The following is a 13,739-nucleotide window of genomic DNA, read 5'->3' as shown; positions in this document are numbered from 1 at the left end:
CATATTTTAGTTAATATATAATTATATGTGTTAATAAGATCGAAGTATAAAATGAAAAATAGAAAACTAAAAGGTATAAAGTAAGCTAATTAAATAAATTAAATCCAAAAATATTCAATATTGGACTAGTTTCGAAGGTATCGATGAGACGATTATAATGATGTAACTTGTTAAAATTAAAATGTATTTTTTAACATATTTTAGTTAATATATAATTATATATGTTAATAAGATCGAAGTATAAAATGAAAAATAGAAAACTAAAAGGTATAAAGTAAACTAATTAAATAAATTTAAGGGTGTAAAGTGTAAGTTATTAACTAAATTATATATAAATGAAAGATTGTGAGGGAGGGGGTCCGTTTAGAAATTGTGTTTCTCGGCGTCAGCATCTGTGCATGGCTTTAGAAGCCCTGTCATGGGAAGTATAAAGATCCTCCACCCCATCATAGCCGATTAGCCGTACCCTTCAATCTTCTATCACATTCCTCCTATTTTCCCTTTTAAATAATTCACCGCTTTCTATTTGTATTTATACAAGGAAATATTTTGCGGCAACGGCACAGAATGTTCCCAACATCATATTTCTATGTTTCCTTATCACTTTCTATCTAGATGGATAAACTATTCAGTATTTTTAACAACAATCGTTGTAGGGTCTTGAATTTCAGGACATGAGAATGAAGAGCATTCGATCATATGAAGATATCGCCATTCTGCAACACGATTTGGTAGACATGATGAACCCTTATTTGTTTTTCTCAAATTCATACTTTTTGTGTTTGTGAATTTTTGTGCAAACCCACTTCATATTTTTATTGGTTTTTTTGTTCTTCTTGATTTGAGTTCTTCAAATCTTGAGCTCAAATCAAATCTGTTTGAAATCATAAATTTCAATTTAAATACGAGTACGATTTTTTTTTAAATGTGATTTGTTTTTCCCCTCTCTCTAGCTTTTCTTTTGTTGGAGGAATTCAACTACTCTCAGTTCTCATTTCTTAGTTTGTTTCAGTTTCACTCACCCCTGTAGATTATCCTTTTGGTTATATATTTCCCCCAAATCATTCTTGTGTGAGTTTGTATACCTGCTGACTATGTGTGTGTTTACAAATTACACACATGTATGATGTCACCAATCAATTTAGCGATGGGTTGAACCCGGTAATCCTAGTGGAGGTTAGGATGATGTCCCCAATCAATTTGAGTGAAGCCATAGAACGAGCGTCTAGAATTGAATTAAACAAAGTAGAAATCAAAGTTCGTGGGGGACAAAGAAAATGGGGGTTGAAGTTCTGACTGTAAATTGTTGTGGACAGGAGAGGGGCCTTCCAACATAATGATGGGGTCAAGGGGAAAGAATACCTAAGATTATCGGATAATGAGCTATAGAAGAGGAGGTCATAGAGCCTATGCTACTGGTGTGATGAGAAATATGCACCGGGGCACAAGTGCCGAAGGAAAGAAGTTAATGTCCTTGCTACAAGAAGAGCAAAGTCAAGACAAAGAAGAGAGTGGAGTCGAGGAAATGGAAGACCCAACACTTGAGTTGTAGAAGAGGAACCGAAGGTGGAAGTGCATTTGAATTTGATTGTGTGACTCATCTACCTAAAAACCATGAAGATGGAAGGGATTATTGAGGGGCAGAAAGTAGCCGTGTCAATCGACAATGGGGAAACCCACAACTTCATCTCAAAGGCCCTAGTTGCACGCCTTCACTCACCCGTTACTAACACAACGACGTATGACGTATGGGATTACCATGGCTATAAGGATCTCGGTTAAAGGAGAAGGGGTGTACAAAGGGATCAAACTCATATTGTTAAGTATTGATGTCATTAGAGAATTCCTTTCCATGGAACTTGGAAATTCGGACACCATATTGGGTATACAGGGTTTGGAAACTCTGGAGGCTACTTACATAAACTAGAAGACGCAAGTGCTAAAATTCAAAATCAGGTCAGAATCGATAACACTGAAGGGTGATCCATCCTTGGGTAAGAAACTCATCATGATGAAAGCAATGAGTAGATTTTTAAAACTTGAAAAACAAGGGGTGCTGGTAAAATTTGGGTTTGTTGGATACCACCAAGCATAAGAGGGAATAGTGACCTGGAGAGTTGAACTAAAGTTTTTAGTACACCTAATGGATTACCACCTAGAAGGGACATGGAGCACAACATTGTCTTAATAACACAGAGTTCTCACGTCATTTCGCCAACCCGTTTCATTTATTTTTGCCAAAGTTCGTTCAGTCAAATCTCCTCTGCAACAAGCTCTACTAGCCTCGTGCTCCAAACTGATGGCGTCTCTATGTAGATCGATCACCCTAGRTAGACAACTACATAGAGGGTCTCTACAAGTCAGTCTGTATATTCTTTGAGGTAGGGAATGACCTTGATAAGCCTCCAATTATGAAAGTATATTCAATGAGAGGTCCAAAGATAAATAAAGAGTAAGGTCGAGGGGGTAATTTTGGATTATAATAAAGAAGGCAAGGATAATGGTATATGGCAGGTGTGTGGTTTTGGCAGAGGATTTCATTCAGTTTTTGTGTGATCTTTTGATCGTGTAGGAGAGAAATGGGCTCTCGAATTCCCATCTAGTTTTTCTTTGATTTTTCATTGTAATCAGTCCGATTTTGCCATTAATATGATGGCAACCGTTTGGGTCTATCAAATTGGTATCAGAGCGACCTATTTGATTGACCATGCCTTCCAAATCTCAGGCCGATCAATAGGACGCATTAGAAAAAAGTGTTCAAGCAATTTCCACAGATTTGACAGGGAACACCAAAAGAATCGATGATTTAGATCAAGGGATTCAAGTCATTATGGGGAAATTGGATACGTTGATACAACAAGGGTCGAAGGTCTTATCTCCATCGAGCAAAGCGGGCACATCTGGTGGTTCATATCAGTCACTTGGATCTGGTGGCAGTTCGGTTACGAAACCAATAAGTGATGTTAATTTTACTTCCGTTTCTTCTCCAGAGACAATTAGTTCCCTGAAACCAACAACTCAAGGATTTATTCCATCCGATTGGAGATTACAACGTGTAGAGTTACCAATGTTCAATGGGACTAATCCGGATGGGTGAATTTTCAGAGCCGAACGCTATTTTGCACTTCAATGTTTGATGATAAAGAGAAGGTAGCCACAGCGGGTATATGTATGGAGGGTGAGGCTCTCGCATGGTTCAACTTGGCTGATGGTCGCCATCCAATTTTGCTATGGGATGATTTAAAATTATAGATTATCAATCGGTTCAGGCTCACTGACGGTGGTTCCACCCTTGAACAACTTTTAGCGTTTCGAGAAACAGGTAACCTTCGTGAATTTTGTCATTCCTTCAAAATTTTAGCGTCTTCCCTATCAGATCTTCCAGATCGAGTGTTAGAGTGTAATTTCATGAATGGACTCAAGCCCAACATACAGGCTGAGGTTAGACTGTTGAGGCCTTAAGGATTAGCCCAAATAATGGAAACGGCCCAATTGGTTGAGGATCGAAATTCTTGTTTGACTGGAAGCGTTAAAGGGAATAATATATCGTACAAACCCTCCCCTAATTTCATCGGTTCAAGTCTCCGTCCAACTCCAACTTACAGTACCACGGTCACTAGTGCTCCATCCTTGTTGAGGAAGAGTATAGGTACTAGTACAACATCCATATTATGGCCCGAATCTGGAGTGACCAGGAAATTAACAGAGACAAAGCTTCAAGACAACGAGCGAAAGGACTTTGCTTTCAATATGATGAGAAATATCAAGTGGGTCACAAGTGTAAAAACAAGGAATTACAGATTCTCTTGCTCCAAGATGATCCTATAGATGGCGAGCTTAACCTAAATGAAATTGAGGGCTGTCAAGACACTGTGATTCCACCAATCGAGCTGTCACTAAACTCTGTGGTGGGTTTATCATCACCGAGGACTATGAAAATTCAGGGTCACATCAATGGAGAAGCCACTTTATAGCTCTTAAACACCCCTTCACAGCACCTAAAGTAGCGGGAATTTTGTGAAGGAGATCGTGCGTCTTCACGGGGTGCCAAGGTCTATAGTCTCGGACCGCGATAAAGTCTTCCTTAGCCATTTTTGGCAGGAACTTTGGCAATTATAGGAACCAAACTCAGATTTAGCACGACTTACCACCTTCAGAGTGATGGGCAAACTGAAGTGGTAAACTGTGGAATTGATGCTTACCTACGTTGTTTCACCAGTGCACAGCCACGAAAGTGGGTTACTTGGCTGCCATGGGCTGAATACTCTTACAATACCTCATTCCATACGTCATCCCATATATGCCACCCTGTTCACAATATTGTATGGTTGAAATTCTCCCGAAATAACCCCGTATGCGGATATGAAGGTCTCTAATTCTAATGTGGATCAGACGCTTTTAGAAAGAGATAGAATGTTGTTAGAGCTACATACGCATTTAATCCAAGATCAACAAAGAATGCAAGCGTCGACAAATAAACATCGAAGGAATGTGGAGCTGTCGGTTGGACAATGGGTATTTTTAAAGACACGATTGTATCAACAAATGTCTTTGGCCACTCATCGAAATGTTAAGTTAGCCCTCGTTTTTATGGGCCTTTTTTTGACATTGAATGTATTGATAAGGTGGCTTACCGTTTACAATTGCCCGAAGGGAGTAGCATCCACCCTGTTTTTCATGTGTCTCAACTGAAAGAAGCTGTTGGCGATCATGGAACACATACACATCTTTTTTTTAAGTATATAATATTTATATACAGCAAATGCAACAAATAAACTCACACACCCTCCTCACCTTTGGTGAGGTTTGAACCCTTGACCTCCTAGGAAGCCAAGGGCAACGATACCGCTAGGCCGAAGGCCTTTTAGTCATACATATCTCCTTGCAACAGTTAAAGATATTTGGGAGCTGCCAATAGAGCCAAAAACTCTGAAAGGTATACGATATTTTAACAATAATGACATCGAAGTCCTTCTTGGTTGGCGGGGATTGCCAGAGTTTGAAGACACGAGGGAGTCGTACACGGATATGTGTAAGCAGTTTCCAACCTTCCACCTCGAGGACAAGGTGAGTAATTGGGGGGGGGGGGAGTATTGATAAGCCTCCAATTACGAAAGTGTATTCAAGGAGGTGTCCAAAGATAAAAAAAAGAGTAAAGTCAAGGGGGTAATTTTGGAAATATAATAAAGAAGGCAAGGAGAATGGTATATGGCAGGTGCATGGTTTTGGCAGGGGATTTCATTCAGTTTTTGTGTGATCTTTTGATCGTGCAGGAGAGAAATGGGCTCTTGAATTCCATTCTAGTTTTTCTTCGATTATTCATTGTAATCAGTCCGGTTTTGCCATTAATACGATTGCAATCGTTTGGGTCTATCAGACTTGTAATCTGGCTGTTCCGGTTAAAGGGGAGGGCCTTGTCGAAATCATCCACCACTGTAGGACCAAAATCATAGTCGGGAGTCTTTTTTTACTAACTGGCGGGAAAAATGAAATAAGCCTTTCTAGGACCCTCTCTACGATAAGGTGCTGAGTGAATTAAGGCGGGTATAGTTGAACTGGTTGATTCTAAGGTGGGTGATAAGTAGCTATCTACGCCAATTATCAAAGGACAAAATCAAACTGTTAATTAAAGAGATATTAGATGTCGGGGTCATCGGAACAGCAGCAACCCTTTCTCTAGTCCCATCTTATTAGTCAAAAAGAAAGATGGGAGTTGGAGGTTTTGTGTAGACTACTGAGCCCTCAACAAATGCACACTCCCGATAAATTTCTCATACTGGTGGTCGGTTAATTGTGGGATGAACTATTTGGGACAGTAGTACTTTCAAAGTTGGATATGAAGTTGGGGTACCATCAAATTCACATGAAGGTCGAGGACGTACCAAAAATAGCATTTTGCACACACGAGGGGCACTATGAATTCCTCGTTATGCTGATCGGGTTAGCCAATACAAAATATCCTCAAAGAACCATCCTGCCAGCGATGCTCAATTAAATATTCCTTTTATCCCTCCTTGCATAGGTGAATCTAATAGGGGGTCTATCAAGAGGATTGTATCATCTTACTATGCAGAAGCAGAAACTCCTTTATGGTTGATAGTATGCCTTTACAATATGTGTAGAATGTTCGACTGACAAACAACACAAATTCGTTTAAGAGTTTCTGCTAGAAAAACTCATCATTTGATTTTGTGCAAATTGATGTAGCGTTACATGAAAAATCAATATATTGGTAGTGAATTTGAACTCTATTAGTTTACCAATTATTTGTTTAGAGAAGTGTGCCATTTTTCTATTTAAATCCAAAGACCAAGTACGATGTGCAAACATTTTCAAGCAAAGGTTTAAAGAAGAATCTGATCGAAAATGAAGTATATTCATGCAGAGTTCTTTTGAATGTCATTGCAATGATCATTTTTTTATTAACCTGGATATCCAACCTGCTATGCGAGCCGACTAATCCTAGGCCACCACCTGCAGATAGCCTTGAGTCACTGCATTTGAACCTCCGTGGCCACAAGGGGATTTTTATTCCTCATTGGATTTGAACCTGTGATCATTGTGACTAGGATTGAGAAGAATTTCTCAAAAGACTCCTTAATCATCATGTTATTATACTAAGATCTCTATTATCTTTTTGGGGAAAGCAAAGAAAACAACAATTCACTTGATGAATCTTTCTGCATCAATGATGGGAAGATGATATCATGCACATCGTAGAGACAAGGAAAGATGATTCCCACAACCACTTGAGAGTTATTAAATGCTTACATACCCAAAGATATGAGATCCAAACTTGATGAGAAAATTCATCTTGGGTTATGCCATGAAGATTATAGTTGCAGTTAGTGGACTAGTTAACATTAAGAATGTTGAAAAAGGGAATTTATGGTTCCTTGAGGATAAGACACTTGATAACTTAGAGCAACATGAAAACTATGAGTTCACTCTATAAATTACTTTGGACTTGGATTATACTTTCTTCACCATGAATTCAAAAACTTGAAAAAAGTAAATGACCAACAGAATGATATAGCTGATGACGTGATGCTAATATTCCACCCTTACAAACCCATGATATCTATACTATGGTTCAATTACACAAGGCAAAGGTAAGATGGTCATCAGTCAACTAGAAAGATGTCATTTTATGGTCTACTAAATACAACTTATTATGAGTATTTGTTGCTTATTAAATGAGAGAGTCAGAGTTCTATGGAAGTTGTGTCAATTGATGAGAAATTGAATGGTCTGAAGCCAAGAAAGATGACATAAGTCTTTGAAAAATCAAGCCTGTTACCTAGTGAAGCTTCCCAAAGGCAAGAAGCATATGAGTAGGAATATGGGTTTACTAGATGAAGAACAAAAAAATTACATGCTATAAACAAGGATGGATGAAGGATTCAGTAACAAAAAAAGTATTGTTAGGAGAGATTTTCTTAGGGGATCAACACATAGATTGAAAACTGACAAACCGTTCAAGCAATTTGGTTTGGTCATTGTTTAAGGAGAAGAAAGTCTGGTCAGTTTTTGGTTATGGTTGTTAACCAAAACCTAATAAATTTGTATGTGTATGTGTATGTGTATGTGTATGTGTATGTGTATGTGTATGTGTATGTGTATGTGTATGTGTATGTGTATGTGTATGTGTATGTGTATGTGTATATTTTTGTATTTATAATTATGTTTAAAAATGAAAATTTTCAAGAGGGTTGAAAATGAAAATCTCAAATTTTGGTTGTCTAGTACATGCAACATATCTACTGGTTATGTTTTCAATTTCCCTTTTGTTACACAAGTTTTCTAAATTGATGACATTGTAACTTCCAATGTTCTAAAAGTGCATACCGGAGGTAGTTAGCCCAATGATCTTTAGGCACTTAATTACTTATATGTGGATTAAGAAGACACATTGGCAGTGGGGTAAAGCTTATCTAGGTGGGCACATAAAGGGCCATAATAGTGGAGTGTGATTTTCATTTGTGGTGAGGTATTAGTTGCTGCCTTGCTGGTTAGCATCTAAAAGGTATGACATCGTCTTTTTGGGTATCTGCGATAGTACTCAGAGCAATCATGTAATCCCATTATTTCGTTGACGGAGGAGGAGCTTGAACCTTACTTGTCCCGTGGTTCTTTGTTTCCACCGAGAAATCAATTGTTCCTTTTTGAAGTCTTTAATTCCTTGCATGATTTTGGTGAATTTGGCACTTGATGTTGAATGGAATGATATTGTTAACCGAATCCCATGTCACTATCATCTGAGGGAGAAGATTACAGTTGCTTTTGTTGCTTGTTCTGGTTTTGAATGATTTTATGCTATTTTCCAACACATTCTAGTAGTTTGAATTATTATCTAAAATTCAGGAAGTTATGGTTGTAACCCGAATGGTTAACTGTTACTGATGCAGAGAAATGTTGATGCTGATACTATAAAAACTTTCTATCATTTAACATGTGTGATTGTGATTCATAAAACTTTTACACTTTGAGTCTTTCAAATGAAGGCCATTTTATGTTAAAAATTGTTATGGCTATTACTACTATGATGAAATGAGCTTCATAAGAAACTTTCACCTGCTTGAGTTGTTGGAATTTGCTTAGGATAACCTAAGTTCAAACCCCACAGTTACTAACGACCGTGGATGCATCAGTAGTTGGGCAGCAAGAACGTGTTGTTTTGAGAAAATATTTGATTTACATGTTATGTTTGACCATGCTTAATCAATTAAAAAACATTAGCCAAAGCATGATTAGAAGTTAGTAGAGTATCTGAATTTCAACATGAAACAAACTTGTTAAATTGCAGGATGAATTGCAGAAGTCGGATATGCATGTAGATGATTACAATAACACTTCAGCCATACTTAGGACTAGGCATGAAAGACTCTTGAAAGAACGAGAGTTAAGAAAATCTTTTAAATCTCAAAATGAAGATGTTCTTGGAAATGGAGGTACAGATAGTATCATTGGGAATGGTCAGATACTTACAACAGAAACTGCAGTAATCAGACAGCGGTTATTAGTAGTAGCCAATCGTCTGCCTGTTTCTGCAACAAGAAAGGGTGAGGCATCCTGGCAACTTGAAATGAGCGTGGGGGGCTTAGTCAGTGCACTTTTGGGTAAGTTCTCCATTTTCTTATGTTACCTTTAAACATTTTCAAGATTCTATACGAGTGGGATCTGTTTTTGCCCATGATAAGTTCCATTAGGAACTTAAAATTGATTAGGAACCCAACAACGCACGCCACGTATCCCTCTTTTTCAGGATGAATATTTATCATGAATCACATGTTCATGATGAATACCACTTCCATATTCATCATGAACATGTGATTCATGATGAATAACACGCCCATATTACTAATGAATATGCCACATGTCACACTGTAAGTGGTTCCTAATCAGTTTTAGGTTCCTAAAGGAACCCTCCCCTTCTTCCAGATGTTAATTATCTTTATTTTGAAATAATTCTTTGGAATTCTAATTAACTGAATTTTTGATAAAGGTATAACTGATTTCGATACAAAATGGATTGGATGGGCTGGGGTAAATGTACCGGATGAGATTGGGCAGAAATCACTGACTGAAGCTTTAGCTGAAAAGGTTGACCATATATCCATAAAAGATATTTAATATTTTTAACTTAAAATTAAAATTAAAATAATCGTGGTTGTTACTCTAGAAGTGGTTGGTATGCAGAGGTGCATCCCAGTTTTCCTTGATGAAGATCTTGTTAATCTCTATTACAATGGGTACTGTAACAATATCTTATGGCCTCTCTTCCATTATCTTGGTCTTCCCCAAGAGGATCGGCTTGCAACTACTCGTAGTTTCCAATCGCAGTTTGATGCTTACAAGAAAGCCAATCAGATGTTTGCTGATGTTGTCAATGAACATTATACAGAAAGGGACGTCATTTGGTGTCATGATTATCATCTGATGTTTCTCCCTAAATGTCTCAAAGAACATAATAATAAGATGAAAGTTGGATGGTTTCTGCACACACCGTTTCCTTCCTCTGAGATTCATAGGACACTGCCATCTCGATCTGAGCTATTAAGAGCCGTTCTTGTAGCTGATCTAGTTGGGTAAGTACTAAATGTGCTTTTATCACAAATGAAGCCACATTGCTAAGAATATCTATATATATATACAGGTTCCACACTTATGATTATGCAAGGCATTTTGTGAGTGCATGTACTCGAATTCTTGGCCTTGAGGGTACTCCTGATGGAGTAGAGGATCAAGGGAAGCTTACTCGTGTTGCTGCGGTACAATTACCATCTGATCATCGTTTTTTTGTAAATGTTCATTTACATATTGGACCCTCCATCTCAAGATAAGTGCTCACATTTCAATTTTAGCTTGTCCCGAGATAAGTATCCACTTTCCAATTTTACCCTTAATTATGAGATGGAGAAATTCATTGCTCCCTCTATTGTTAAGGGTAAAATTGTCATTTGGTTAATTAGTGAAGTGTAATAATTTCACACTTCTAAAACTGTGTGCCTTTTTCGTTGTGGACATGTATTTTGGGATTGAGGGAATGATCTTGAAGCTGCTAATCCTTCATTTTCTGACTTTAAACCACAGTTTCCTATCGGGATAGATCCTGGTAGGTTCATACGAGCTATCCAACTTCCTCAAATCAAGGATCATATAATGGAACTCAAGGAGAGATTTGCCGGTCGAAAGGTAAATCAAAGTGTGTCCCTTTCTGTAAAACTAAAATGAAATCATCATTCACCCTCATTCATTTTATCATTTTAGAGTTGACTTATCGTATAGAATATTAAACACATGGTCAAATCTAATGAATGGAGTATGCAAATAATTTTTAAAGAGTGAATTAGTGATTCATCACACATGAAGTAGTTCTCACTGGTCTTATATTTGCAGGTAATGTTGGGTGTCGATCGCCTTGATATGATTAAGGGAATTCCACAAAAGATTTTGGCATTTGAAAAGTTCTTAGAGGAAAATCCAGATTGGCATGACAAAGTAGTGTTGCTTCAGATTGCTGTGCCAACAAGAACAGATGTACCTGAGTGTATGTTTTTGATAGTTTGACTGATTTCTCTTTTTCTTTCTATGGGTTATGGATCAATTGTTGTAGTATGTAGTTGCTGTTCTTTCTTATTGCATTCTTTCTTTCTCTCCTTTTGTTTTATGAAAAGATCAAAAACTTACATGTCAAGTTCATGAGATTGTTGGAAGAATTAATGGAAGATTTGGGAGCCTTACAACCGTTCCGATTCATCATCTGGTATGTCTTTTTAGTTTATTTAGACTTACCTTACATTAGTGCAATGGCGGAAAACTGAGTTGAAATGGAATTACAACAAACCAAACCGAATGAGCCCTGGCCCCAAGGTGGGTTCTCGGGGGTAAGATGCTCGCTGACCGTAGGGTAGGCTGTTCCCTTGACGACCCATGGCCAATGAAAAGTGTGTGAAAGGGACAAAGATATATATGTTAATATTTGAAAAGCTAGATAGAGATGCACAAAGAAGCCTGAACCCAAATCTGGTCCCAAAAATCCTGGCCCAGGCTAGGTCTTAAAGCCTAATCATGCTTAATTTTTTTGAAAAAAAGCTGATGGGCCTATTTTCACACCCTAAGGCTGCACTTTTTTTCTATTTACTGAAAACGGGCTAGGAAGGCCCGGGCCCAGCCCTGAATGAGAGAAAGACAAATATGCTAAAATTACAAGATGGCGATTTTGTGGAAATCTTCTCTTTTTATAATATCTAAAGATTATTTAGTCTATAAGTTCTGTGATTCTTCTCTTTTATACAGGACCGATCTCTTGACTTTCATGGGCTATGTGCACTATACGCGATTACTGGTATAATCTGAGTCTTGTGATATCATATGTTATACATTTGTAGTTTGAGACTTTGAGTCATAGATGCTGAATAGTGCTTCTTCCCTTAAAGTTCAATTGACAGGCCTTTTCTACTACCTCACAATGATGCACTAAACCAAACCAAACTAACACAGTATATCTCGCTGAGAGGTGGGGTTTGGCAGCGGTGGGATTTACGCAAACTTGACCTCTACTCCAAGGAGTAGAGCAACTGTTTCTGTTACCTCACAGGGAAACACTGATATCTTCAAAAGAACTTGACCTCATGACCTGATAATTCGAAAAGAATTTCATTTTAAACGGAACTAACAACCCAGTTAAACGTTGTAGAGTTTTACCAATGCCATCAGGCTGAAGGCCACTTCTATCTTAAATCCTCATGGTCATTGTTTGAGGAATCAAAATGTTTTTTTAGCATAGTTGGCCATTAGGGTTTGTGACATTGATCTTGAGTTTTATGATTTTGTTGGATAGATGTGGCTCTTATTACATCATTAAGGGATGGAATGAATCTTGTGAGCTATGAATTTGTGGCCTGCCAAGCTTCAAAGAAAGGGGTTCTAATCTTAAGTGAGGTATGTATTCCTCCTTAACAGCTACCTGCTGATACCTTCTCTTTCGTTACTTTGTTGTTACCAATTTTTCTATAAGTTCTTATGATTAGATCAATACTCCCTCCATCCCATGAAAAATGTAAGGTTCCCCTTTGTTTCAAAAAATATTAAGCTCCCATTGTCATCATAACAAACTATTGATGTTGTTCCTTTTGTTCAACAAGATTTTATTGATTCTTCTATTTCCTAGTTCTCCCATTACCCTTAAAAAACTGCATGCTTACTTGAATGTTGCAATTTTTATTTGATTGATTAGAGATGCACAAAAAGCTCGGGCCCGAAAAGCTCCCCAAGCCTAGGCCCAGACTGGGCCTAATAGCCCGATCAGGCCTATTTTCATTTCCAAAGCCTTTCAGGCTTGGAAAAGCTCAATTAGACCCATTTTCACACCCAAAGACCAGCCCATGCCCATAAATGTCCGAGCTTTTTTTTGCTTGCTAAGAATGGGCTTGGAAGGTCGGCGCCCAACCCGAATAATCCCTGGCCTTGTGCATCTCTAGGATGGATGAAGTAATAATATGCATGTTTCATATACATAGTTTGCAGGTGCAGCCCAGTCTTTGGGTGCAGGTGCAATTTTGGTAAACCCGTGGAACATCACGGAAGTGGCTTCTTCAATCGCATATGCTTTAAATATGCCTGCCGAGGAGAGAGAAAAACGACACCACAATAACTTTATGCATGTCACTACTCATACATCTCAGGAATGGGCTGAAACCTTTGTTAGGTACATATCTTCAGCATATCATGATGCATCCATTTGTTTTTCGGTAGCATTATTTGAAATTTTTTGTTCCTTTATACAGGCATTACAATTTTTTTCAGGTTTATTATTTCTATAGTTTAAATACGGAAAATGACCTCAACGTCTACTCACTCTTCCATGTGTAGTGAACTGAATGATACGATTGTGGAAGCTCAATTGAGGATACGGCAGATTCCACCCTTGCTTCAAGCGGAGAAAGCACTCGAGCGTTATTTGCATTCCAACAATCGTTTACTTATTTTGGTATTCTCTGCCTTAAGCTTGTTGGTCTAATAGGTTTAAAGTTTGATTGAAAAACCAAATCAAACAAAACTGTAACAACCCCAAATCCATACATTGCATATAACACATATTTCATACATAGAATACATGTTTTCCCCACAAAGGTCCATAATACAAGAGTCTATAACGTGAAATACATAACTCAAAAATTCAAAAAGTACATGCTCTTGTATCCTAGCATCTATGTTCCAAAAACATAGCTAATTAA

General features: G+C 37.8%; 1 protein-coding gene across 1 annotated transcript in view; it reads left to right on the top strand.

The window, feature by feature from the left end:
- Positions 1–680: 680 nt before the first annotated feature.
- The window catches only part of LOC112519982 (alpha,alpha-trehalose-phosphate synthase [UDP-forming] 1-like), a 22,871-nt gene continuing 9,812 nt past the window's right edge, over positions 681–13,739 (top strand). The window contains exons 1-12 of the mRNA XM_025128288.1: positions 681–731; positions 8,807–9,119; positions 9,506–9,603; positions 9,700–10,088; positions 10,157–10,271; positions 10,594–10,695; positions 10,900–11,050; positions 11,178–11,266; positions 11,800–11,848; positions 12,344–12,444; positions 13,023–13,210; positions 13,375–13,492. Coding sequence (XP_024984056.1) covers positions 681–731; positions 8,807–9,119; positions 9,506–9,603; positions 9,700–10,088; positions 10,157–10,271; positions 10,594–10,695; positions 10,900–11,050; positions 11,178–11,266; positions 11,800–11,848; positions 12,344–12,444; positions 13,023–13,210; positions 13,375–13,492 — 1,764 coding nt within the window. The remainder of the gene's footprint in view (positions 732–8,806; positions 9,120–9,505; positions 9,604–9,699; positions 10,089–10,156; positions 10,272–10,593; positions 10,696–10,899; positions 11,051–11,177; positions 11,267–11,799; positions 11,849–12,343; positions 12,445–13,022; positions 13,211–13,374; positions 13,493–13,739) is intronic.

The sequence above is a fragment of the Cynara cardunculus genome, assembly GCF_001531365.2.
Source record: "Cynara cardunculus var. scolymus isolate 2C chromosome LG 10, CcrdV1, whole genome shotgun sequence".
NCBI classification, from domain to species: domain Eukaryota; kingdom Viridiplantae; phylum Streptophyta; class Magnoliopsida; order Asterales; family Asteraceae; genus Cynara; species Cynara cardunculus.
Note: the sequence above shows the minus strand (reverse complement) of the source record. Positions and strands in the feature narration are given on the sequence as shown.